The sequence below is a fragment of the Leptosomus discolor genome, chromosome 1 (genome assembly GCF_034619465.1).
Source record: "Leptosomus discolor isolate bLepDis1 chromosome 1, bLepDis1.hap2, whole genome shotgun sequence".
NCBI lineage: Eukaryota > Metazoa > Chordata > Aves > Leptosomiformes > Leptosomidae > Leptosomus > Leptosomus discolor.
This window is the reverse complement of record NC_141391.1, coordinates 157007110-157032263: the sequence shown is the minus strand read 5'-3', so window position 1 is coordinate 157032263 and position 25154 is coordinate 157007110. Positions and strand designations below refer to the sequence as shown.

Sequence of the window (25154 nt, the reverse complement as noted above, 5' to 3'; positions counted from 1 at the left end):
TCTTTACCAAAAGAGTAGTCAAACCTTGGAACAGGCTGCCCACGGAAGTGATGGAGTCACCGTCCCTGGAGGTGTTCAAAAAACGTGTTGATGTAGCACTTGTAGACATGATTTAGTGAGCGTGGTGATATTAGGTCAACGGTTGGGCTTGATGATCTTAGAGGTCTATTCCAACCTAATGATTCCATGATTCTATGACACCTCGGGAGAACCTGGCCACGACGGCTTGGTCTGCGCGCTGCCCTGCCGCAGGGGCGGGTTACAAACAGACGGGCGGAGGCCGGAGGAGGTGAGGAGCCAAGCGCTCCGCGGAGCGACGGGCTACGGCCCGGCCCTGCCCTGTGGCTCCCGCCGGCGCCCGCCCTCGGACTACGTTTCCCATGAACCATTGCGTTGCGAGCGGGGACTGCGAGGACAGCCCCGCCCTTCTCGGGGTGCAGGTTTTGTTTCCGGGCCGAGGTCAAGCAGCTGTGTGGGGAGCGCCGGGGGCTTCCGGGGTGCGGCGGGAGGTGGCCGGGGGTGCGGGGCCGCTCTCCGTCCCGCGGCCTCCGCCGTGCCGGGATGGACGAGGACGGGCTGCCCATTGTGGGCTCCGGCATTGACCTCACCAAGGTACGGGCTGCGGTGGCCCGGGGGTCCGGAGCTGCCCCGCTTCCTCCCCCGGCGGCGGCTGAGCTGGTCCTGGTGCCGGGCGAACCCCGTCACCCCGTCCCCCCACCCCGCTGCCCGGCCCGGCCCGGCGGTCGGGCTCGCCCCTGACACCGGCCGGGGCCTCGCCGGACCCCCCGGGCGCCCTCAGCAGCCGGGGCGCTCCACCGGCGCCGGCGAGGGGAGCTGCTTGCGGGGCGATGGGCTGGGGCTGCCGAGGCGGTGTCGGCAGAACCTGCTGCCTCTGCCCGCGGCAGAGTTGCCGCCGCGGGGTCTTGCCTTAAGCCGTGTCTCCGGGAGCGCGGGATTACCGTGTTCCAAAGGCTTTTGCTGCAAGTTTTGTGACAGTGCTGTGTGGCAAGGCTAAGCCATTTCAGTCTTAGAACTGTGAGGCAAGTTCACTGCAAAGCTGCTTATTCATGTCTTTTAGTGAAAAAAACAACATTTTTTAGCTTTGTTTCTCAAATACAGAGCATAAAGATAGGACAGTTCCCGTTAACCCAACGATCTTTTCATCCTCTGTGCTACCCCATAAATTCCCAATAAGGTCGTGAGCACTGTTTGATGGTTTTGGAACTGCAGAGTAAAACTTGAGCAAACCCAGCCGTACAGGTGCACAGACTGAAAACTTGACCTATCAGAAACAAAAGTCTCACAAAAAATCAGGACATCTTAAGATTGGCAAAGTATAGTGAATGGCTACGCTGACAAATGGAAGACCAAAGAAAAAGTCAAGTTCAGAGAGTTACTATATTCACGAACTGTTGTTCATGCAGCTGAAGCTTGGCTGCAAATATTTTGTCTGGTTAATCCTTCACTTAAACCAATTACAATTCCATAGATTAATTTCCTGTGTGAAGTTTAAAACTAAACAATTGTCCAAGGTAGTTAACCCTGAGGCACTATAGTTTTATACATGAACATTTGTGTGAATGTTCCTGATTCCAGGCTTTATAACGGTGTAAATAAAAATGCCAACTGTCCGTTATGCCAGGGAGCACCAGACTTTTTTTTTGACAAACATAACATTCTGCCTTTTAGTCTGAAAAGGATGTGTGCATCGGATCTGACGTGGAGGAGTGATACAGAAGTGTAATTTTAGCATAATCTGGGCTTGCAAATAAGAAAAAGTGTAGGTAGCCGCTAAAGACTGAGATGGCAATTTCACTACTGTTGGGTTTGGGGTTTTTTTTGATTATGGTGTTGGTTATAATGGAGTATTTGTATGAATGACCAAGTTTGCTTTTCCTTCTTAAGCTTCAGAAGGGAAGAATCTGTTTTTGTCTGCATTTTAAAAATTTTAACACTGATTTCAGGAACGTTCAGAATTTCATCTAAAAGTGTTTTCTTAAGTAAGGTAACAGCCCTTCATTTATGTGCATCTTGTTGCCTTTTCTGTGTATCCTGCAACTAACTATCATGTTAGCAGAATTTTAGTGAAAAAGGATTTTTATACGTGTATATGTATATATATATTAAAAATGGTTTGTATATATATATATCTCCAAGTATATGTATAAAGTAAACATATAAACAGTGCAAGCATACTTAAGGCAGATTTGTAAAATAATTTCTTCTAAAAAATTTGCATTTTTAACAGGTCTTTGAATCCAAATATAAGAATTGACATCTGTGTATAATCTAATTTTCTTATGTTAATTTAACGCAGGTTCCTGCCATTCAGCAGAAAAGAACTGTAGCATTTCTAAACCAGTTTGTGGTTCACACAGTGCAGTTTCTCAACCGCTTTTCTACTGTTTGTGAAGAGGTATGTTTATTATTTTCCTAGCTGTCGATTATACAATGAAAAAAATCCTAGAAATGAGAACCAATCACTTCAGTACTTTTGATGCAAGAAGACTGGTAGCTTAAACAACAAAATTTAGTCTGCTTTCTGTTCAAGGTTTCTCTTGAGTAAGTGCTTAAGACAGATTTTTTTTTTCCCCAAGATATCCACATGAACTGCTGATTATACCACACTTAATCCTGTTTCCTTTTGCATTTGGCACAGTCTTTGAACTTTTTAGTACATGGAATTTGTTCTGAGCAACTCCCTCTGTGGATATCGTCTTGTTTTGGAAGAAGGATGCTGTATTCCTATGGTGCTGAATCCCTTTTGGCAGTCAATATCCCTCTTATCTGTGTCCTAGGATATTGCATCAAAACTTGCTTTCAGGTTTTACAAACTTTAATTTAAAAGACTGATACACTAAGCTCTGAATGTAAATAATTGTGATGCAGAAAAAAAAAACCAAACAAAAAACCCCCAAATTTTTGGCAAGTGATTAGTATGGAACATGAAGCAGTTAATTTCAGTGTTTTGTAAAAAAGAGAAGAATAAGAATATTTGCTGTTAACAAGTTTTTGTGGTGACTTTAGTGTCAATGGAAATATACCAGACAGACTGTCAGGACTAGAATTGTCCGCTGAACAGGTCAAGAGTGCTTCCTCCCTTGTAGAAAGCGTGCTTTCTAATGTGGCTTTGAGCTTAACCTTTTTGCCATTAGTGGTTTTTTGGTAACTGTTCACTGGTTTATTTAACAGACTACTATCTAGCCCTCGCCAGCAGGGCTAGGGCAGCGGTCAAATCCAATTAGACTAAGCTGTGTAATCTGAGAAATTCTGTTATTTTTTAGTAAAGTTTGAAGCCAGACCCATGACAAGTATAAAAATTTGGCTACCACATCAACCTATGGAGCTTCAGAGGAAAAAAAATAATTTTTTTCTAGATTTTTAATCTAGATATGTGGGGCAGTGTAACTGCCTGGTGATGCTGTTGTCACTTGTCCAAAATTCAGTTGTCACATGATCTCAATATTACCTCTTACATAGGCACTTTGGAAATCAGAACACATATTTTAAAGCCACCTTGAGGCCACAGCAGCTCTGTGAAACAGTCTAGTTAACAAAACCGTTATTAGTTAACTGAAACATGTTGTTACCCAAGAGACTAAATAGTTGCTTTATAAACTCCTCGAAAAGTTTTTGGTATTTATCAAGTACAGAGGTGTTTTTAATGTGAAAGGTCCCAGTCTAAATCAACAGAAGCCAAGAAATTAAAAATTAGGGCTGACACCATCCTTAACTCTAAATTTCTTTGCTCTTGTCTAGTCAAACTGACCCGTAAAGTTACACAGCTGTCTTTTGTACATCTTTCATCCCCTTTCTCCAGCTACGTGTAGAACACATAGTTTCTTTCAACAGGAACTAATTCTTCTTCATGAACAAAGAACCATCTGTAAACAAGTCAGTGCACTATCCAAAAAGACTAACTCTTGTCAGTCTCTTTTTACTTTTTCTAGCATGTTGGCAGAACTGCCATTTTCTTAGGGTGTTAAAGTTCTGCTTCAGAGCCAGGCAGAATCTTGCCAACGTGCCAGAAAGCTGTCAGAGTGGTACATATCTGCCAGCCACCGTGCTAGCCAACTTCCCTTGGACAGGTCTGGTGGAGTATGGTAGTGATTAGCTAAAGGAGTGACAGTTCTTATAGAGTAATTTAGAAAAACTTGAGTTGTATTTAAAAAAAAAAAGAAGTGTCAAAATTTGATTGAGGTGCACCTGGAGCATATAAAGCTTCTGGTTAGTTCTGATTTCACTGTGCATTTTGACTATACAGGACTTTCAATCACCTGCTGTATTCTTTATCAGGTTTTTCTACTTTGTATTTGCTCAGTTACATACACACACGTCACATCTTTTCATCTTCCACATTTGGAAAAAGCTTTTAAGAAGGATATTTTGGTAACTGTGAGAGAACAATACGTCTAGCATTATTCTCCAGTTGCCCAAAGTAACGCCCTGTTTACTTTGGCTTTCTTTTGTACATAGTCTATCTTCATTTCTGTCAGTCATTATTTGGGAAAACTAACTACCTAGTAAAATTATTTAAAATTTGAACCACTGTAGCTACTGTACTAAAAAGGGATGATATTACTTCATTTATTTCACAATGTTATCATCTCACTTACACTCCACTCTGCCTTCGGCAGGTAGAAGACAAAAGTGATTTTGTTTAGCTAGATATGAACTGTGTTATATGTACAAGTGGCCTAGGGGAGTCTTTTCACATCCTAATTGTTTTCTGTTCTAGAAATTGTCAGCGCTCTCTCTCCGTATACAACAAATTGAAACAACACTCAATATTTTGGATGCAAAGGTTTGTGCATGTACAGACTTCGTCTTCTAACAGTGACAGCCTCCTACATGACGTGAAGTAACTTCCTCTTCATAGTCTGAATTGAGCGAATAAGTTTTCATAAGGATTCGAAGGAGCTAACACAAAATGAAAATTCTCTCTTGCGTGCCTTGCCACTTCTATTGTGTGACGTTTGAACATGTAGTTGATACGGAAGAAAGGAACCAACAGCACATAGTGGGAGTGTTGGTTTTGTCTCTGTTAAGCATATTGAACAGGAAGGGGGCACTTGGATCTTGAAAGGGCAACTGAATTGTATGGCAGATTACTTGATTTTATTGCAGACTTTCGTTTTAAGAAAATGGAGAGGAGTTTTTCTGTATTAAAATACGCAACTTCTATTGCAGGGTTGCAGGACAAAATTGCGCTTGCCACGCAAAGCCTAGTAGGAAATTTTTGCCTCCTTTGTAGAGAGAAAGTATCTTTGTGTTACTGGACTGTAAGGATTTTAACTGGTATAAGTAACTAGATAGATGCCTTGTAAGCCTTTTGGTATTGAAATGTGCCCTGAATTGGATCTCAGCTGACACAAATGTGTCTGATGTATCTTCTTTAGCTAAAATGACAAAAAGGATATAATCTATAGCCATGTATTATCATTTAATTTGCTAAAAGAAAAAAAAAACAAACCACAGAACCAAAAAACCACCCACTGTAAGGTTTTAACCAACCCTTCTTTCAATAACGATGGAAGCAGTTTTGATTGGCTTTTCTGGGAGCAGTAGGACATTTTGAAACGGTTCATGAAGATCTTTGTAAAAAAAAATACTGTAGGAGTACAGACAGTGCTCACTAACTCTTATTTATTTAAAAATATTTGGGAATGATCACTATTGATAATTTTTTCAGAATTCTTCATAATCATGTTAAATAGAATTTCCTTCAAATAGATATGCAGCCCCTTTAATATCCACGCTCAGCATTTCCTTAAAAAAGAGTGAAAGATGTAGGAAATTGCAAAGTCTGTAACCAGTTATCCAACCAAGAGCTGTTCTTGTCATGATTCCTTTCACTGTAGAGGAAGTAGCAGAGAAGATGGCACGTCTCTTGTGTAGTTGGTAAGTGCAGTAGCAAAATGCTGAGGTCTTGAAGCTTTCCTGCACTCTGACCCATTGTTAACAGTGAAAACTCCAATGGCGTGGTTTGAGTTTTTTTTGTAGAAGCCACATGAATAGAAAAATCTCCTCTTCCCCCCCCCCCCAATTAAAATACCAAAACAAGTGTTAAAAAGTTATGATTTTACTAATGTGAAACCTACCTGAGAATATGTGGTAAGCGGCCTACTGCAGATTTTATTGTACACATGGGTTTATGATATGCTCGTTGCTTATTTGATGATGTTTTGTACATTCAGTTATCCTCTATTCCTGGCCTAGAAGATGTCAAATTTGAAGTGTCCAGTGCAAATATGAATAGTGTTACAAATGGTCCTGTGGCCCAAGCTACTACGGATCAACAGACAGCTGTATCACCTCAGTCTGGAGTAAGTAATGAAGCGTAACTAATGTATCGAAGGAGTATACCTCTCTATGTCAAGTTTCTGGTCTTATTTGAAATAGATGGAAGAGGCAAGTCTATTGGAAGAGAGCAATCAACTGTAAAGATCTAAGGCTACTTTTTTTGCTAATGAAGCAGTTTTAACGAATGACTTAAAACAAAAAAGGGTATGCCCTTAAAACAAAATAATGGTAAATACCTCTTTCCTCTTTTTCAGTCTCACTAAAATATGAATGTGAGTTACATCAGGGGACTGGGATGGTCATGAGTGAAAATAACAGTTCAAATCATGTAATTCCAACCCTTTTCACCTTCCTTTAGAATGTGAACTTTCAGCTCAAATTGGAGTTCCTAACATATTTTATTTTAAAGAGGTTGTGACAGTGAATGTTTTCTGTATATTATCATCCATGTACAGAAAATGCCAGCTTATAATAAGTGATCAACTTTAAGATCCTGCCCCTGCAGTTAATTTTTTCTTGGGTTTTTGTGTGTGTGTGGTTGGTTGGTTTTTTAACCCGGACTTAAATCCTGTGATCACCACTTCACTAAGTGAGGCTTTGTGGCTCATTTGTAGTTTGTTCCCCAGTTTCCTATTATAGTTTCTTTTCTTGGAATCTTCAATTTCAGTCTCTGCTCATTCTCTTATTTGGTGGAAGTTGCTGTGGAGCAGCAGTAGCTGACTTACTCTGCTGCTTTTCCCTGGCTGTTAAAGAGAACTAATTTGCAGCCAGCAACAAGAGAGACAGAATGTACAGTTAGCATGGCGTGTTTCAGTCACCTTAGAGAATGACCCCCCCTTATTTCGTTTTCTTTAAAATGTTGCTCCTCTCAGATATTAAAGTAGGGACAGATATTGCTGAAAGGAGGTTTCCAATGGCACTTTCAAATGGTTAGTTTAATAGCAAATACACAGTTTTCTGTTGTCCTTTAAATAGTACTAGTCTTTTTTTATTTTTTTTTTAAATGAATCACTCTCAAGGATTCTTTCATTTCAATATGTTATCCTTTAGGTTAATGGTTTATACTAAAAACTGTAAGTTTAAAAGTTATATGAAGTGTATGAAGCATTTATCAGGGAATCAAATATTTGAGGAAAAATGCATTGGACGACTAGAGGAGTTATATAGATATAATCCTTTAAAAATTATTTTTTAGAAAGTGAGCAGTTAAATTTAGTTCTGTTTTATTCATTAAATACAACAAACTTAACAGAGCTGTTATAGGCATTTGTTGTAATGTATTGTGCAATAACTTAAAATTGTGTCTAAAAGTAGAAAGTCGTACATGTAACAGTGAATAATGAAAGGGCTGGGGTTTGTGTATTCATGTGTCCTGGAAATCTCTAATACTATGAGTGTAGATCAGAATAATCTTGACGAAGCAGAGTTGCACTTTACCCTTAAGTAAAAAATTTCATGGATTGAAATCTCTCCATGCTTCTGGTCTGCATAGCTAACCATTGAAGTGTTATCTTCTTTGTGTGCAGCAGAACAATGTACATGAAGACGGGTTACAGAAAACAGAGGTAGTAACAGAAAATGTCAGAACTGTGGCCAAGGATCCAAGATATGCCAGATATCTCAAAATGGTACAAGTGGTAAGTCAGTTCTCTTACAGTTCTTGGGTACTCCGTTATTTGTAGGTGGAACATCACACACAGCTGGAAGTGAACTTTAGATGTCTGAAGACATATATTGCAACAGTAATCTTTAAGCTAGGATAACATCACAATATTTCTAGCACATCCTCTCTAATAAATGAGTTGATGTAATCCCTCAGGCAGCTTCAGGCAAGATCTTTCTACGGAATTCTGCCCATGTACTTGTGAACTGAAGGTGTGAAGATGTGTAAATGCGGAGTGATGTTAGCTGGAGTCACAGAAGATACTGCTGAAAGTGTAGTTATTCTGGCAGAATTGGTGTCACTCCCTACACGCAGACGTGATTGCAGTTTGGTTTTGCTGTAGGGTACAAAATACAGCTTTGCTATTGTAGTCCAGAGCAGGAGTATTTGATATTTCTGTAAGGTTCAAAATAGAGATACTGGAATTACTTTTCCGCTTGTTTCTGCTTCAGTTTCCTGTTACTCATGATGCAGGTTTTGTTTAGCTCTTTACCTGTGGGCTGTTCTACAGATAAATAGGAAATAAATGAATGTAATCTTGATATTTAGATGTGTAGAAACAAATGGAGTGAAAAGGTGAGTGAGAGACTCGTGGTGACGTTTTTTAAGAGCTCTTTTTTCTTGTCCACAAAATTAAAAATGGGATTGGAAACAAAGAAAAAAATCTTCTCTGTTTTCTAACTGTCAGTGGAAATTTTCCTCTAAAATATATATTATAATTCTGGAAAATATGACTGTGTCTTAGTATTAGTAAAATGTTGCTTTTGTTAAAACTAACTTCATGGTTTCACTCTCTCTTCAGAGCAATTATTACAATTGATGGGTGATGTTCCAGGTCTTATTTTTCCTTTGAATCTCAAATTGGCACTTTATGGGTAACTTATTACAAACCGTTTGGAAAATCTAGCAGTGAGGTAGTAGCAGAGAGTAGAACGCTACGTTAGTGTGTTGATTTAATGCCAGACTTCAAAGTGGATGTGAAAGTGCTGGATGGTCTAATTACTTGTGACTTTTTTTTCGGTGACTGCTAGAGGAGTGAGATCTCACTTTCCACATTTCTCCTTTGTACTGGCAGTTCCTGGTGACTCCTCTGCCAGTTTTAAACAGTGTGGTAGGAAAGTCAAACTAACGTACTACAAATTAATGTGTGGTTTTGTATTTGCCAAACTTGTCTTCTCATCCAGTCAAGTGTTTCAGTTAGTGTCATTGATTTGCCCAAATTAAGTTTCTAGCTGAAGATTTGTTTCAACTGATCATGTATTTATTGAATACAATATTTGTGGTATTTAAGAATTAGCACTGTGAAGAGGTATTTCTTTTACACTACAGAGAGCTGTTCTGTGACACGGTAACAAACTCATTTCCACGGAGTGCAGTTGAGCATACTAAATTAATATTTTTTTCAGATATACAACAATAGTATTCAAGCAAACCTTACAAAAGCAGTATCGTATTTGCTGCAATAAATGCTCAGAACACTTCTGTTGACAGTGTAAGAGGAGCAGTCTACGATTTCAGATAAACTTAATGTTTAAAGTACAAATAATTTCGCTTGATTCTAAACACCAAACATGACTGCGTAAACGCCAGGATATTGCCTGGCCTGACAGAGACTGATCCTTGCTTTAAAGGACTGAAATAAAAACCAAAGATGGAGAGTGCACTGATCTTCAGGAATTGCCAGCACTCATGGTATGCGACTTCTCTCTGGACTGTGGAAACCCAAAACCTATTTTGCAACAAGCTTGCTACTTGCACTGTGGCTTCTCCGGGACCTGCATGCTTCCCGAGCTGCGGGGCCAGGCTGGGAGTAGGGCAGGGGTACACTGTGCTGAATGTGTGGTGATTTGGGTTATTTAAAATCTTAACTGGGCAGAGACAAATGCGATGGAAATTTAGTGTTGGCTTCTATGTTAGAAAAGTACACCTGTGCCATTTCAGTGGACCTGTGTGCTCGTTGTAGTTGCTGTTTAAATTTAAAATACTTGTCTGTTTTATTTTAGTAAGATTTAGGGTCACAGCAGTATCAGGCTCCGATATTCCAGATTGAAACTTGTGAAAATATGAAAGATGAAGTAATCGTAATGCTCTAATTGTATTGTAAACAGATATAGGTACAACCTTAATTGTTTTCCTTCAGGAAAAAAGTGCACTGTTAAAGGGTATTTTGATTAAACTTAAGAATAGTTTTGTAAATCTGTGATATATGAAGGTACTGGGAGGGGGTTTTTCATATATATTTTGATGCTTACGGTTTTGGAATAAAACACTTCTCCAAGTGTGAACGTAAGAACATAATTGTTTCCAGTCTATTCTTAGGAGTTCATATGCCAAGCTTCCTTGCATTGAAAGCAAATATGAATTCTGCTTTGCCTGATCTGACTCAATCTTTTTTCCACTTGGTTTGAATTGATGCATAAACACTTCATCAATGGCTTCTAAGCTGGGGAAAGGAACCCCAAGAGCAGTCAAGCGAGGGAAAAAACATTGGATAGTACGAGACAGTGTATAGACACATAGTGCCTGGTGTCCAAATCTGTGCTAGAGTAAGTGAATATTTTAAACTGTCATGAAATACTCAAATGCTTTCCCATTTGTAACGTACATTAGTTGTGAATTACTGAGAAATTCTTTATTAGAAGCTAACACCTTGCAACTATTTTGAGTCACGTTTTTGCTGCTGTGCCTAATAGATTGCTGAACCTGTGTACCTGTCTGTGTGCTGCTCCAGAATCTTCATGCACAAGTCTTGATTGTGGAATTGCACAAGGAACACACAGTAAGGCAGCTAGCTCAGCTCTCACTTTGCCAGGTTAGCTGCTGCAACTGTCACTAGTACCACATGCTTCTCTGGAACATTAGTCATGGCTGCCCTTTATTTTATCACTATTTTACTTACTTTGGACAAAAGATGTTTGTCCTGTGCCAAAAGAATCCCACACTACTACTCGTTTAGGTTGTGAGGCCTCTCCTGACTTTCCTAGGCCACTGGTAGCTTTGTCCCTTGGAAATCAGAAATTGTAGCCTCTTTTTTTATTTTCTTTTTGCCTTTTTTTTTTTTCCTGTCTTGGCATGCAGTGGTCCAGGTGGTATTTCTGATGATTTGCAACAGGGAATGGCAAAGCAACAAGTTGTATTTGAGCAACTCTAGTGGAAACATATGAGCAGTTTGTTGGAATGTATCTCCTAAGATGATGTGGGTCAGTGTTCCTGGGTATGCGATCCAAGACGAGGGGATGTTTAGGTGTTGCTGAGTAAAATAAAGTGCAGAAGCTGTGGAAGGACTTGCAGTGAAAGGAAGGAATTTTTTTAACACCTACATAGTCGGCTAAAATCTGTTCACAAGTCATGGAAGATTCAAGCCTGACTGTACAAGCACTTGTATTCAGGGGAATCGCTTTTAAATTGTGCTTCTGTTCTCGTGTCCTGTTTGCCTTTTTCTGCATGCTTTTTAAAGACTTTTCCAATTTATAGCACTGCCTTAAGGTATCCTTCCGGAGCTGTAGCAGATGCACTTCCCTGGTTTTCCTCCCTCTTTGGCTGTACCTTCAGCATGTCCAAGTCTTCTTCATCTTTCTAGAACAACTCTTTTCTGCTGTCTTTGTGCTACTTTGTGCTTTCTTCACATTCTTATCCATACACATAACTCCAGCTTTCTGGTTTTGTCTGCATGGATTGCAAATATATCTGTCCATTCCTGTTTCTCTCCCTGCAACTTTCTCTAGATCTTTTGCCATAAATATAAGAAGGATTAAAAGGGCCTTTGATCTCAGTCATTTCTCACTTCTAGGTTCCTACTGATGGCAACTGAGATTATCATTCCATGCTCTTGTTCAACAGGTGACATGCATAAATTTGTATGAAAGTGTAGCCTAAAAGAACCTGTGGAATTTAAATCACCTGTTTGTGTCCAGTAGTTTCATATGACTGTTCCTCCTCCTACACAGGGTGTTCCTGTAATGGCAATACGAAACAAAATGATTTCTGAAGGGCTAAATCCAGATCTTCTCGAGTAAGTAATTTGTAACTTTCAGTAGAGCAGGAATGCAACCATGTGTTTGAAAAACTAGGAAAAATGAGTGCTTAGAAAAGCTTGTTTATGGTATTGTTAATCTGAATTTTCAGCATTATAATAGGTTTTGAAGTCTTCTGTGAAAGATTTTTTAGCATTTTATAGGGCTGAAGGGAATAAGAGTGAGAAATAAGAAAACACAAGTAAGAACATGTGCAAGACAGGAGACAGGGTTATCAAGCATGGTTTTACTATATGTGTGTTAAATGTGTTGTATTTTTTACTTTGCGTCTCTGGTCTATACCTTTCTGTAAATGCTACGATTTCTTTGTGTTTGGATGGATTTTTACAGTCAATAAAAATAAGATAATAGGTTAAAATTTCAAGAGCTTTTTTAAAAAAGTACCTGCTTTTGGATTGTCTGTTTTGGGTCGAGACTGAAACGTTTTTACTGTGGGTTGGCGCTCACGGAATGTGTCTGGGCTTTGGTCTCAGAGTCCATCTTCAGAGATTCTGAGCAACAATAATGCTTAGGCAAAATTTGTTTGAAATGTTACTGGTTTGAAAACTGCATAGCAAATCTACCTGGTTAAAGAAAGCTAATTATTTGGCAAGGTGCATAATGCACAATATTTTAAGGAGTCAGGGATGACCTTTCTTCTAATTTTCCTGCTTTCTTGTCTCAATACCATAGACTTTTATTTTTAATATATATCTTGCCATTCACACCACATTGCTTGGGCCTTCGGGTTCCTTAGGCCTGCTCACTCAGTCCCAGTGAAAATTAGGAAAATGTATGTATTGCTGTATGCTCAGGCACTTACTGCAGACTGTCCCAGCTACTTGCCAGTAACTGAACGTGGGTTTTCTGTGGCTGCAGAGATGCTAATTCTAATAATATAGAGTTGTTTATACTCTCTTCCTTTGACTGTTCTGTTTCTGTTATTGCTCCTTTCTGAACTTTTTACAGAGTTTGAAAACTGCCTATTCTATCAAGCTCCCAATTTGTCTATTTTTAACTTTTGTGTCTTACTCTTCCTCACGTGCCTGTCTACAATTCCAGGAGAGTTTGTCCTGCTCCCCTGAACTAAAGGAATTCATTGCCATCTTCCTCTCCATACTAGAGGATAGTTTTTGCACTGGTCTCTCCAGATCACATGTCTTTGCACAGCTCTTCTGTTTTGTCATTGCCACGGCAACAAGGAATAATATTGTGAAGTGGTATTTGCATGAGAAAGCAAATGCCTTCTCAGTTTATTTTAGAGGTGTGCAGGGGGGGAGGGAGAAGGTGCTCTCACGGTTCTTTAATGAACTTCTTGGTTTTGCACCCAAAATGTAAGAAACACTTTACCTTAGGGATTTCCAACAGGGAATTTATAGTAAACAGAACTAAAGTTGGAAAAGAAATTCTGTGACATGACACACAGGGGTAGCCCCAAGATAAATAACAATGGGACAAATAACACAATTGCTGGCTTAGTTTAGAATGCAATGTTTTATCAAAGAGAGCAGTTAACTGTCATACAGGAAGCTGGTTTCTGTGAAGGTCGTTCTTCCCTTTCCCCAAGTATAATTGCGTGTATATTTTTTACCTTGGTGCCAGAATTTACCAGACGCAGTCTTGTTTGTATTGTCAAACTCATTACATACTTAGGAGGGAGACTCCAGGGAGAGCCAGCATCTTCAGTCAGTAGTGTGTGTTCGTATTTAGATGCCTTGCTTCTCTCCCCTTCATTCCCAGTAGATTCCCTGAGCAAATGTTTTGACACAATATTAAGATCCATCTTAAATACTCTCTTCAAAAGTAAATACAAGAGATCTGATCATTTATAGTCAATAAAAATCCCGTGGCTGCTCTTGCATGTCAAATTTAACCCAATGGTCTAGCCAAATTCCACTCTGAGTAATTCTTTTTTGCTTCTCTAAATTATCCCTGCAGTTTTTGTTGGATACAATATTGTTCATTTCCTGTCTTATTTTTTTCGTGTACTATTTACACTGCTTAATGTTGTACAGCGTGTTCCTTTCAGTCCTAGAACTTCTGAAGATTGAAAAAAAATTGAATTAATCAGTATTGCCTGCTTTCAACTCTTTCTACAAGTGCTTGCCACTTCTTAGTGATCTCTTGTTATTTCCAATACCTCAGAGCTGTGTGTTCAAACTGATGCCTACAGAGTTGTGGTGTCCACTGAGTTACAGCTTCTAGTGTTTGTCTTTCAGTTGTAAGTGAAGCAACACCAATAAGGTGTGAGTTTGCGAACCATAAACCGTTAATGTGTTAAATGTTGTGGAAATAAAGTGCACGCACTTGTGCTGAAACTGTAGTTAGCATTACTGTGATTTACAACACAGAACACTTTTGTTGCCTGCAGGACCCCAGATGCCCCTGTGCCTGCCTGGGGAGACGATGGGAAAGCAGAAGACAGTTCTGATAGTGAATCTTCGTTTAGTGACTGAAGAGACTGATTTTGGCGTTTGGAAACCTCTATTAAATGCTGATGTGTTTGGAGCTTTAGCAGACAATGGTTTTGTGTGGGTCACACGGGCGACGTGATTTATCTTGACAGCATTTGTAAGAACTAAGATCTTGCGTGTTCTCTCTCAGAAAGTTTGAACAGGCAGCGTGTTTTGACCTGAACCTTTCCACCATGAAAATTAATCGTGAGATCCTTGCAATTTTTATGCTGCATCGTTTCAGATTCCTTTCCGATTCTTCTGAAATTACTTTGTAAAGCTCTACAAATTCCCTACCTCTAAACCTCCAGGTCTCTAAGACTGCATTCTGGCCATTACTGGATTTTCTGTGTAACACATTTAACCTAAGTTGCCTTCTTTCTGTCCCATAACTTACAGATAAAATAACTTCTCAAAATTAAATTGTTTTGTCGATGAACTGTATTTTTTTTTCTAGTATGCTGTATTCTGAAGTGACGTAACAAGAATTACATAGAAGTCAGCTATCTTATGGCAATTGCAAATCAGTGGTACTCTGTTTTGGGAGAAACTAAAACACAAGTGAAAAATATATTAAAAGCCAATCTGAATCTATTTTCAAAATATATGCTGTTATTTGATGTCACATTAGAGTCTGCACAAAGGTGTTAAAGAAATTCCTGCTCTGTAGAATAGTTGATTTTTCAGGTTACAGGTGTGTAGAAAGCTAAAACTTTGCAGGTTTGGTTTGAAAATGACACTGTGAAAGAAGCAAGTGACTGGCAGGTTAGTAATGGAATACCAGATCCTCACTACTTGTTCACTGTCACGTGGGTCAGTAGAAACCACTGTCCTGACTGCTGTTGGGCTTATTTAAAAGGAGCTATGGCTGAGTGGTTTGTGTAGGATAAGAAATCACCTCCAAGTTGGTACCTTTGCTGATAATTTCAGCAAAGAAGCCAAAATTCAGTTTGTATAATGGTAAAACTACGTTGCTGCCTCTTGAGGTATGCATTGGGGAACAATATAAAGAAATCCACTTGGAGCCTGGCTGGCCCTGAAGGCTTCGCTCCGAATTACTTAACTCCATGAGTCAAAAATGACATTTCGTTAAAGAATCTTCTTTAATGTAATTTGTTCCACATGAAATTCTTCACAATCTATTTGAATTCCCCAGATTATTGTGATTATACCAGAATGCTGTGGGCCAGGCAATCATTTACTTTCTGGTATTTCACATTCTTCCTGGGACCAAGAAAAGACTAAAACGAAGCTCTAAGTATATAAATTTGTTAGCTTTTATGAGCAAGTCATTATGTTCTCCCTTAGTTATTTATGCCACGTCGGTAGGTTAGCTGCTTTTTTTTTTCCTCTGTAACTTAAGCATGACTCCCGTTTGAGTCTAGCAGATGTATTTAAGCTCTTCGTAACCTGTAAATCAGAGTAATGCTTGAATCCCTACGAAAGGATATATGCACTAGAGAATGTCTAGAGATGGCATTTCAATGAGGAGTTACTTATTATATAACACTTAAACAAAAATATTCACTAGTTAACACTTGGTAAAATTTGACAAATATTAACATATTAGCAATAAGTATTTAAAAATAAATATTATAATGTTATTTCAGAAAGCATATATTAAACCACTGGTGACTTTTTAAAATCTATATTTGAAAACTCATTGAAGCAATCTGTGTAATTAAAGCTATGCTTTGTAAACCAAAGTTGTGATTCTATTTTATTCCCATATGTTGTTTTAAACAAGATAATAAAAATTCTTCTGAAGTCTCTGCAATTCGTGTTTCTCCAAAACTAGTTATGCTGAAGTTGCATCGATCTGCTATCTGAAGGGGAGAGTTTTGAAATTAGGAGTTTGGAGTTTAACCTAAGCCGTGTTAGCACTCTGGCTAGAGGAGGACTGAACATCCCATAGCCACTATTCTAACAAGAAAGTTTAAGGGAGACTGAAATTTATCAGGACTCATATTAACCTAGGTAAGGAAGTACCATGATTTAAAGAGTTTACTTGAGACATAGCAGTTAATTATTTTTTTAAAGAAATAAACAAGGTTACCGAAACAACTTTAAGGGGGTATGACTTTCATTGTTTATCATTTTGAAGAAGCTTTTTGTGTAGAGTAATTTTAGTCTGAAAAACCTAAAGTCAATTGTCTTTTGCACCACTACAGATGTCTTTTAATATGGAATGTAGAAGAAAGCCTCTAGCCTACTGTCACTTGTTAAAATGAGGGATAATTAATTGGTAATGACATATGTCACAGAATAACAATTTTTATTAGTAGGCACAGTGAATTTAGTTGCTGAAGACTTGTGGGGTTTATTCAGCATAGCTGTTTACTTTGGAATAGTGCAATCTTGGTAGGCTTGCAGAAACGTTAAGAAAAGTCTTGCCACTTTGTCTCCTCTCCCACTTGAGCAGTAGGAGAAACTGTGAGGAACCAGGGAAAAAAAGATAAAACCTTCCCTTTTTCCTTACAGTCCATCAGCAGCCATAGTGCTTCCACTGCCTTTGGAACCTCTGACCAGATTAAGCTCCTCTGTTCCTGCCAGTCTCATCTGCTAAACACATCCCTGTACTCTTAGGTGGTAGCCAAATTCAATCTGAGGTGTTTCAGCTTAGGACACTTGCTGACACAAGAAGCTATTAAGTATGGGAAGGTCGGTCTGAGACCGAATTGTGTCAGCTGTGCTAGTCCTCCTTGATCTACAGCGGTTTTCGAGTGAGATGGTGCTAACCCAGAAAGTTGGAAAGTCCTTAACCGCAAGCTAAATACTATAAGCAGAGAATATTCCAACTTGCTCATTATTTGCCATCTGTTTTGGAACAGAAGATGGAGGGAGTATTTCAACTTGGCTGCATGGTAATCAGATATACATAATACTTTCAAGTGAAGAAGTCCATTTTAAAGTGACTTTTATTTTTTAAAAGATTCCAACAGCAAAGAACTTTTGAGAAGATGCAGTATACATTAAGAGGTATCAGTCATACACGTCTAATATACACAAATTTATATGGATTTAAAATCATCCGGGGCAATACTACAATTTATAAGTGTGAGAACCACTTCAGCTTGTTGCTGTTCAATGCATCTGTTAATACTAATTATGTACTATTAGTAAATTATGTACTCAATGTTTAAACAAACTTTTTTTTTTATTACCCCATCACCATCTTCCTCATTTTACAGGTGAACTAGAGTGCAGAATGTGTAAAGGTCCATTTCTTAAAGCTATTACAGGCGTGTAGGTGACTTAAGACTAGGTGCATATCTGTATTTACATGAGTGAAACCTCAAACAACTGTCAAAGGCAAAACCAACATCTGGACATGATAACTTTATACTGAAGTCCTAGTTTAGCACTCTTAATGATTAATCTGTTCCCTCTCAACTCTCCTGTTCAGCTACATTTGAAAAGAAAATTGATGGGTCTGTTTCCAAGCTGGGTCTCTTCCTCTCTCTTGTTTTTTCTTTCCAGTGTGTGTTATTTACACCAGCGAGTAAGTGTATAGTTTGACAGTCTGTGAAAAAAAGTCGGAAGAAGCTATAGCCTGTACTTGGAAAAGGAGAGTATCACTAAGATCAGCACTTCAGATTGCGTGCAATCAGGTCGATTTTGCTTTCCATAACGTTACGTAGCAAGAAACTGAAGTTCATCACGATCTTAAGCTTTCTGGGAATCCAGAGTTACCTCTGAAAAGCTGATACGAGGTTACAGCGTTACAATGAACTTGTCTGCAAAACCGAACATATATTTTCTTACTCTTCAGAAAATTTGGCAACCTGCTGTCTTCATGTGATGGTGTCGCCGTTCAGTCCAATTTACAGGCAAAACAGGAACTGCCACATTAGCTCAGGCTTGTGACTTGCTTAGTCTTGCAGTTCTGTCTCTGGTAAAAATCAATACGGAATGCTTTAACGGAAGATGTGAGGAGTACCGCAGTGCTCCGGCAGTCCTTTTTCCTGCCACCAAGATTTTACTCCAGCTGTGAGCAGAGATTGATGTTCAGTGCTAAATGACAAGTTTGTTAGCGCTTCCAAAACCATTTGCATTAATTTAGGAAGCTCTGGATATTCCTGCCTTGTGTTTGACTGACTAAATTTGCTAATACAATATTGTTTTAAGGGAGTTCCATGGACTAGTTCATTATGGGGAAACCAAGCAGAAAATTAAAGTAACACCCCATGCCATAAGAAAATGAGTGACAAATGAGTTAGCATAGGATGTGTCTCCACATACTTATTGTGAGGAAACAAGTTTAAATGGCTATAAATTAAAATACAAGTCATTAGGTGAGGACAGATGTAGTGTGAAACACACAGTTTTATTTGGACTTTTTTAAAAAAGTTAAGCTAGTGCCTTGACCTTAAAAAAATGGATTATTTTCCCATTCAGCATATTTCTCATTTTCAGGTAAATGTGTGGAAAGGAAAATTCTGATATTCACTCTGCTGACAGCTGATTTTTTCTGCATCAGCCTTCCTTCGTAACTGGTACCCTCTCCCTGAAGTAATGAAATAGTGAATAACAGCATTCTCTGATTTAGGTAGTATACTTTCTGCCTACCAAGCTCTTGTATGTTCTACTATATGAGCTTGTACTTGAAAGCTGTATACTCTGTCTGAGGGGATGCTGTTCCCTGTACACTGGAAATCCCTTTTTGTGCTTCATTATCACCTTCTGTCCTGGTCTGTGGAATCAGAAGTTGCAGTAAAGTGGATACTAGGCTTGGGACCAGTCTTTTACCGGAAAGAGCATGCATCTGAGTGCTGGAAAGGACAGGCCAGAAGAAATGGATCTGGGAGTAATTTTTTACATTTATATGAACAGTTCTTTTTGTAGGTGATTACCATCGACTGTTTAATAAACCTTACCTTTTATGTCCCTTGTAGTGGTGGGAACTTGAATTACCCTGCTGTGAAGAATTGCACGGTGGAAAAAACTTTTAAGGCCCATTTTAAATGATAACTCTCCTAAGAATTGTGATTATCCTTTTTGCTTTCAAACAAATGATCTCTAGCGTTCAGCTGACTCCATGCTCCCAACAGATTCCATGTGTAGTAGTTACACCGTTTTTCAGGAGCATAGGGAACCCTTCCCCAGAGAGAGCTAAACTGTTCACAGTGAACCTCTCACAGTGTTGATTTCTCCATAACACTTCCCCACAGCTCTTTAAAAGGGAATACTTTTGCATGCTGAGATGATGCTTTGGTCTTCTGGATCTAGTTCACCTGCTATTAAAGTAGAGTAGAAGCAGGGAGGGAGATGAATAGAGAAAACAAGGAGTGTCTTTTTCTCCATTGTTTCATCATTTGCTTTTTCCTCAGTGCAGTGCTTTTAGGGAACTGCCAAATAATAACAACAGAGATTTTTTTCCAAGAAACCTTGAACAACATTGTCTTGTTTGCCCAGCATGACGCCTGGCATCATCAAAAGCAAAGGGTGAAATAGGCGTCAGCCAGTATTTTTGTAAAAATGGATTAGGTGAAAAATGGTTCATAATGCTCTATCATGTGTTCGGTGTGGTTTAGGGAACTGATGTCAAAATCTCGCCTGCCTGCACAGAAGCATATATCAAGAAGACAATTTCAAAGCATCTGAATATAGTTAAAATACCATGGGCGGGGGCGTGTGTGTGATTATTAGTATTTTTCTTACTGTAACTTCTCATTGCCTCTGACTTGGCTTTGGTGTCTGCCTGCTCTTCTATTGTAAATGCTTGGGTTTGTTATTGTTCTTCCAGCCTCCTGGCATCCTTGCTCTTCAAACATTGTGGAGTTGACCTATTACCGTAGTTTAAAACCATGCAAGTCTCTCTTTTGAGCTCTTCCATTTTACAGGATGACTCTATGATAGCTTCTGCATAATATTTTAGTTGTGGAAAGTGTTTCAGCCTGATTTACTATGGAAGCACCATCACTTCGTACATGTGTCTGTCCTTAGTTTTTGTCAGCTTTCAGGACTTACTGGCTAGTTTCAGTCACATTTTGGTAGGGGAGAGAGGAAGGCATCTGAAAGATCGGCGTCCCTATGGGTTTGATGAAAATATGTAACTGGGTAAAAGGGAGAGACAATGTAATAGCATTTGAGCTGAGGGAAGGCTGCAACCCTGGCCGAAGCCCTCTTAGACCCCAAGTGATCCATGTCAGAAAGAGGTGTTACAAAGTACCTGTTTATGCTTTTCCCCTAAGGTTGGGCTCTCTCATCAGCCAGAAGCCCTTAGACCTCTCTAGTTACAGCCCTAACTCAATTCTAGGGTTGTCTCCTGGATTTTCTTTATTCAGGCAAGGTGTCAGTCCGCAGAACAGCACAACACTGATACATTGCCAGTAAGATTATAACCAGTGGCAGTCGGTCTGCCCAGCAGCTAGACTCTGATGTTCGTGAAGCAGGGTTTCCGTTGGCTCCAACAGATTTTTGTGAGCATAAGGCCATGGTCTGTGGCCCTGCTATAGGAAATGTACACATAGAACTTGCATCTTAGAAATCAAAGCCAGTCAGGCACATGCTCAAGCTCCCTAGGAAATCAAATTCTGTTCATTTCCCTGAACTTCTTGCTCCAAGTGTACAGTTACCAGAAAACATTTCAAAATGTGACCTGCTTGGATGAAGAGAGATGCCATACTTTTGTGGGGACTGAAGCTTTGGCAGAGAGGACAGGAACAATAGGGCAGTTCTCTTTGGGAATTATTTGTATTGTGCTCACAAGTGGGCCACGCTGTGCTAGTGTTTTGTAAGACAGTCCTCAGAAAATCAGGTGGGAGCACAAACTTTCCTTTTGCCGTATAAACAGAGTGGGTTGCATAACCGAACTTGTCTTTCTCCTGTTCTGGACGTTTTTTCCATTTCAATTATTCTGTCTATATCGTCATACACATCAGCACACGCTGCACTAGCTGTTTTTTCCGGGACCTGCCTCTCGTGGGCGTCCATCCCTCTGCTCCATTACATGCTATTGCCCTCCACAGGATTTCCAGGCCTCAGCCTCATTATGATGAGCCTCAGCCACCAGCAGCACGAAGTACAGCTACCCATCGTCAGGCCTCAGCTGGCTGCTGCACGGTGTGTTGCTAATCTCACCTCTCCCAGGGACTGAATTGCTTCATCTTGCCCAAGTATTTGACACTGGACTCTTTCATCAGATGCCTTCACTAGGGCAGTGTGATAAGTAATGGACTGTCAATAGGGGGATTTGCCAGACTACATACAATGGGGCTCTGCTGACCCAATAACCTGACTTCAGGAGCCATGAGCCCCACCTTCCCCCTGACAGGGCTTCCTTTTTCCTTTTTAAAAGGAGAATATGATTTTTTTTGTTGTTGTTAGCTTTCAGTGTGTCTCTGTTGAGCATCATAACTACCATTTTATTCACACATTGAGCACACAATCAAGCTGTAGTCAGAATTAATATCACACAATGTGTTCAGGTATTAGCCATGCAACTTTGAATGCCATGCTTTGGCCATTTTTCAGGATGAATCCTTGTTGTGTGAGACTCCTTACCACACAAGACTCACCTGCCGAGAGTATCACTCCACCATAAGAGAGAAACTTCATATCCAGCGGTCATTTTGCTCATCCCTTCCAGGTTTCGTATCTGTCAATGGCAAGCAATTGTCCACTGACACAGTTTATGTCCTTTCTCCAATAACACATGGACTTCATACTTGTCTAGAAGGTACATAGCATTTCTGATTTTAGGTTTGAATAGCAGATTCACTTTAGTGCCAGTCTTCACTTAATAGTTTTGCTTGTTCTCTGTTTTCTCTAGCCTACATATGAAAAACGCAGTGAACTGGGGAGAAAAAAGCGTTCATCGATGGTTAACTGGATTATGGACAGAATCTTTATCCTTAGATTTTAAAAGTTTTTATTGTATAAACTCTTTCACTTCACAAAAAATGCATGCACATGTACACATTCTCACATACACGCTCTTAACTTCCCAACATGTTTACATTTTTAGTTCCAGTTTGCAACACTTCATCTGTTCCTGAGCAGTGAACATTCTTTTTTGTGTCCAAGACCCAAGCAAACAAAATTCTTCTAAGTATCTTTCTGAATTAGAGGAGAGATGACAGTGAAAAAGGCAAAACAATTAAATTCTCTCCCACTTAAATGAAAATTTTACTGAGGCTCGTTTTGTTACATAGTGTTATAGTGAAAACAGATGATACTTGAAACTTGGCTTTGAAGCAAGCCTCCCTTCAACCTCCACAGGCAACCAGACATTCCCCCTCTGCACATCACTTCCAACAGCTCTTTAGTGCAAAATATTTCTGTGTTTATCCTCCAGACAAATTACAATTGCTGATCTTAAGTCATTTGTGTACTAAGAAAATGATGTGTTGTCAACCCCAACTCCCACTCTTCTTTATAAATCCTTTCTTTCATAAAGAATTAAATGAAATGAAGAGGGAATTACATTTCTTTCTTTTCTTTTAAAATATTAGGATGGCTTTGGTGGAATCAGCTCATCAGTGGAAAGTGCAGTGAGCAGCATATACAGTTAGCCTATGTAGCTTGACCCCAGAGCGCTCTGGTAGCTTGCATATTGTCCGGGCAGAGGGAGCTGAGTTTCAGCAGTACTGCTGACACTAGAAGAGCAAATGTTGGCTATACCTCCTCTAATCTGTGTTCTTTACAGAATGACTGTGAACCATTTATCAAAATGTGTAGCTTGTTTTGATAGCTGGACTAAATTGTAAACAAATGGTAACCACATGTTATTTACGGCAGAATAATTTTGCTTTGTTTGGTTTTATGACAGCGTTTACACAGTATTTTATGCAACCTTAGTGACCCACATAAGGTTTTGGTCTACAAGTTATACTCTTTTTCTGAAAAAACAAAGAATTAACAAAATAGATGATGGCAGGATTTGTTTTTAACCATAGCAGCTGGTAATATGATGGAAAAAAACAGTAAAACTTTTTTGGTGTTTTCAGAGATCAGAAATTCTCTTTTCTGCTGTCCCAAAGGCCTTTAAAATATTCAGGCTTATTGTTGAAGTTCATTAAGTCATGGAGTGATAGCAATACACATTTCCATCCCCAGTTTCAACAAAGTTCTCCCAATTCCTGTCGTTACAAACCATTTCCTGGCTTCTCCTCACCTTGCTTTGAAGTGTTTTTTCTTTGGTTTATGGTTTTTTGTTGCTTAATATTTGGGAAGGGGAACATTGTGATGAAACCTTCTTCTGTAAAATCGCTGAAACCATTACACCGCAGTTACAGCTCTGGTCTGTTTGCCTTTAGGCATAAGCCAAGATCAGATAGTTCTAGATCAGCAAAGACGAAATGGAGAAGGGAAAGCCACATAAAAGCTTTTCTTCTCCCTAGCACTTCCATTCAAGTGTCCCGGAGGGAAATCACAAATACATTACGTCAGCCTTACAAAAATCATTCTTTAACAAAACACAAGTGAAAAAACCCCCAAAACCCTAAGGCGTGCAATATCTGAATTATTTCATAGTAATGTTGGAAAAGTAGTAGCTGAATAATTTTGTGGCTTGGTTGTTGTTTTCAGGACAGTTTTGCATGAGAGCAAACAGTAACCTCTTGGTTAGGATTTGTAAACAGAAAACATCCTAAGGCTGCTGTCCCTTTCCTCTTCTCCTGGATCATTCCTCTCAGGAAGCCACCTATCTTTGTAAATGGTCTGCGCTGCATGTGAAAGAAGAAAGGAAAGAAGTAAAAAAAAAACCCAAAACCCGCACAAAGTTGCTGAGCAGAACACAGAAAAGTAAGTATTTTTTAAAATGTTTAATTTTCCAGGAGGGATGCCTCCAGTTTTTGTTCTCTGGTACATGGGGAGGGAAAAGTTACAGCTGCTTTAAGCCATACCAGCTCCATTTTACTGCCAAGATGACATACATACCTGTGAACTGCAAATATAAGAAACACCAGTGCTAGTATTTCTCAGTGTTGCTCTATGATTTTTGTATGTTATATCCACAAGCTTTTTCAGTGAAAAGCAAAGGATTAAACCATTAACAAAGGCTTTCTTTTCCCCGTAGTTAAATCAGTCACTGAGCTTAAACAAAGGCTAAAGTTAAGGAGTCTGACTTAAGAGTCCCTTTCACTTCTACTACCTAATTTAGTGTCTTGACTTATGGGCTGTCATGTTTTTCAACCCTTCTAAACCCTTTATGCATGACATTTATTTGCATAAAGAATCCCATGGCAATTGCAGAAATAGTATTTAGCTCTCTAAACCAGAGCGTTCGTCCATATTTCCCGAAAGTATGTCAGCTCTGAGTGTGGCTGGTCAAGCTGCCACTTGAAATTCCTGCCTGCTCTCTTACACTGTGATGGTGACTCTGAGCTGCTTGAGTCAATTTTCAGCTCGTGTTTCTTTCATAGGAATGACCGGAGCTCCCGGAAAGGAATGACTGACCTTCTGCTCCTGTTGCTTCCTTTAGCTCCTTCACGATGCCTCACTGACACGTCCAGTCCCCTCTTTCCGTGCTTCTCCTTATTTCCTGCATCCATTTCTTGCAAAATGGCACAGAATTATTCAAAAAAATTTCAGAGCCACTTAGAGCAGATTTTTAGAACTGCCATGTTTCAACCATTGGGGCAAAATGTTCCAGACCAGGTGCCCTTCTTGGGGTGATCTGTTTCTGCAAAATTTCATTCAAAATGTCTTCTTGAGAAAGTTAGGGAAAAAAAGTCAGTTGCTTTTTTCTGTATTTTTAAAAAATAGTATTTTTGAGAC

At 39.4% G+C, this 25154-nt stretch overlaps 1 protein-coding gene across 3 annotated transcripts; it reads left to right on the top strand.

The window, feature by feature from the left end:
- Positions 1-533: 533 nt before the first annotated feature.
- Positions 534-16096, top strand: WASHC3 (WASH complex subunit 3). 3 transcript variants are annotated; one of them, XM_086468181.1, is made up of 7 exons: positions 534-612; positions 2318-2416; positions 4739-4804; positions 6198-6305; positions 7833-7940; positions 11914-11978; positions 14351-16096. In XM_086468181.1, the coding sequence occupies exons 1-7, from the start codon at positions 562-564 to the stop codon at positions 14433-14435; spliced, it is 582 nt and encodes a 193-aa protein (XP_086324307.1). In that variant the 5' UTR covers positions 534-561; the 3' UTR covers positions 14436-16096. The 3 variants fall into 3 exon arrangements, with proteins under 3 accessions (XP_086324307.1, XP_086324300.1, XP_086324294.1); XM_086468174.1 differs by having other exon boundaries at positions 7830-7940; XM_086468168.1 differs by having other exon boundaries at positions 6198-6326; positions 7830-7940.
- The last annotated feature ends 9058 nt before the right edge of the window (positions 16097-25154 follow it).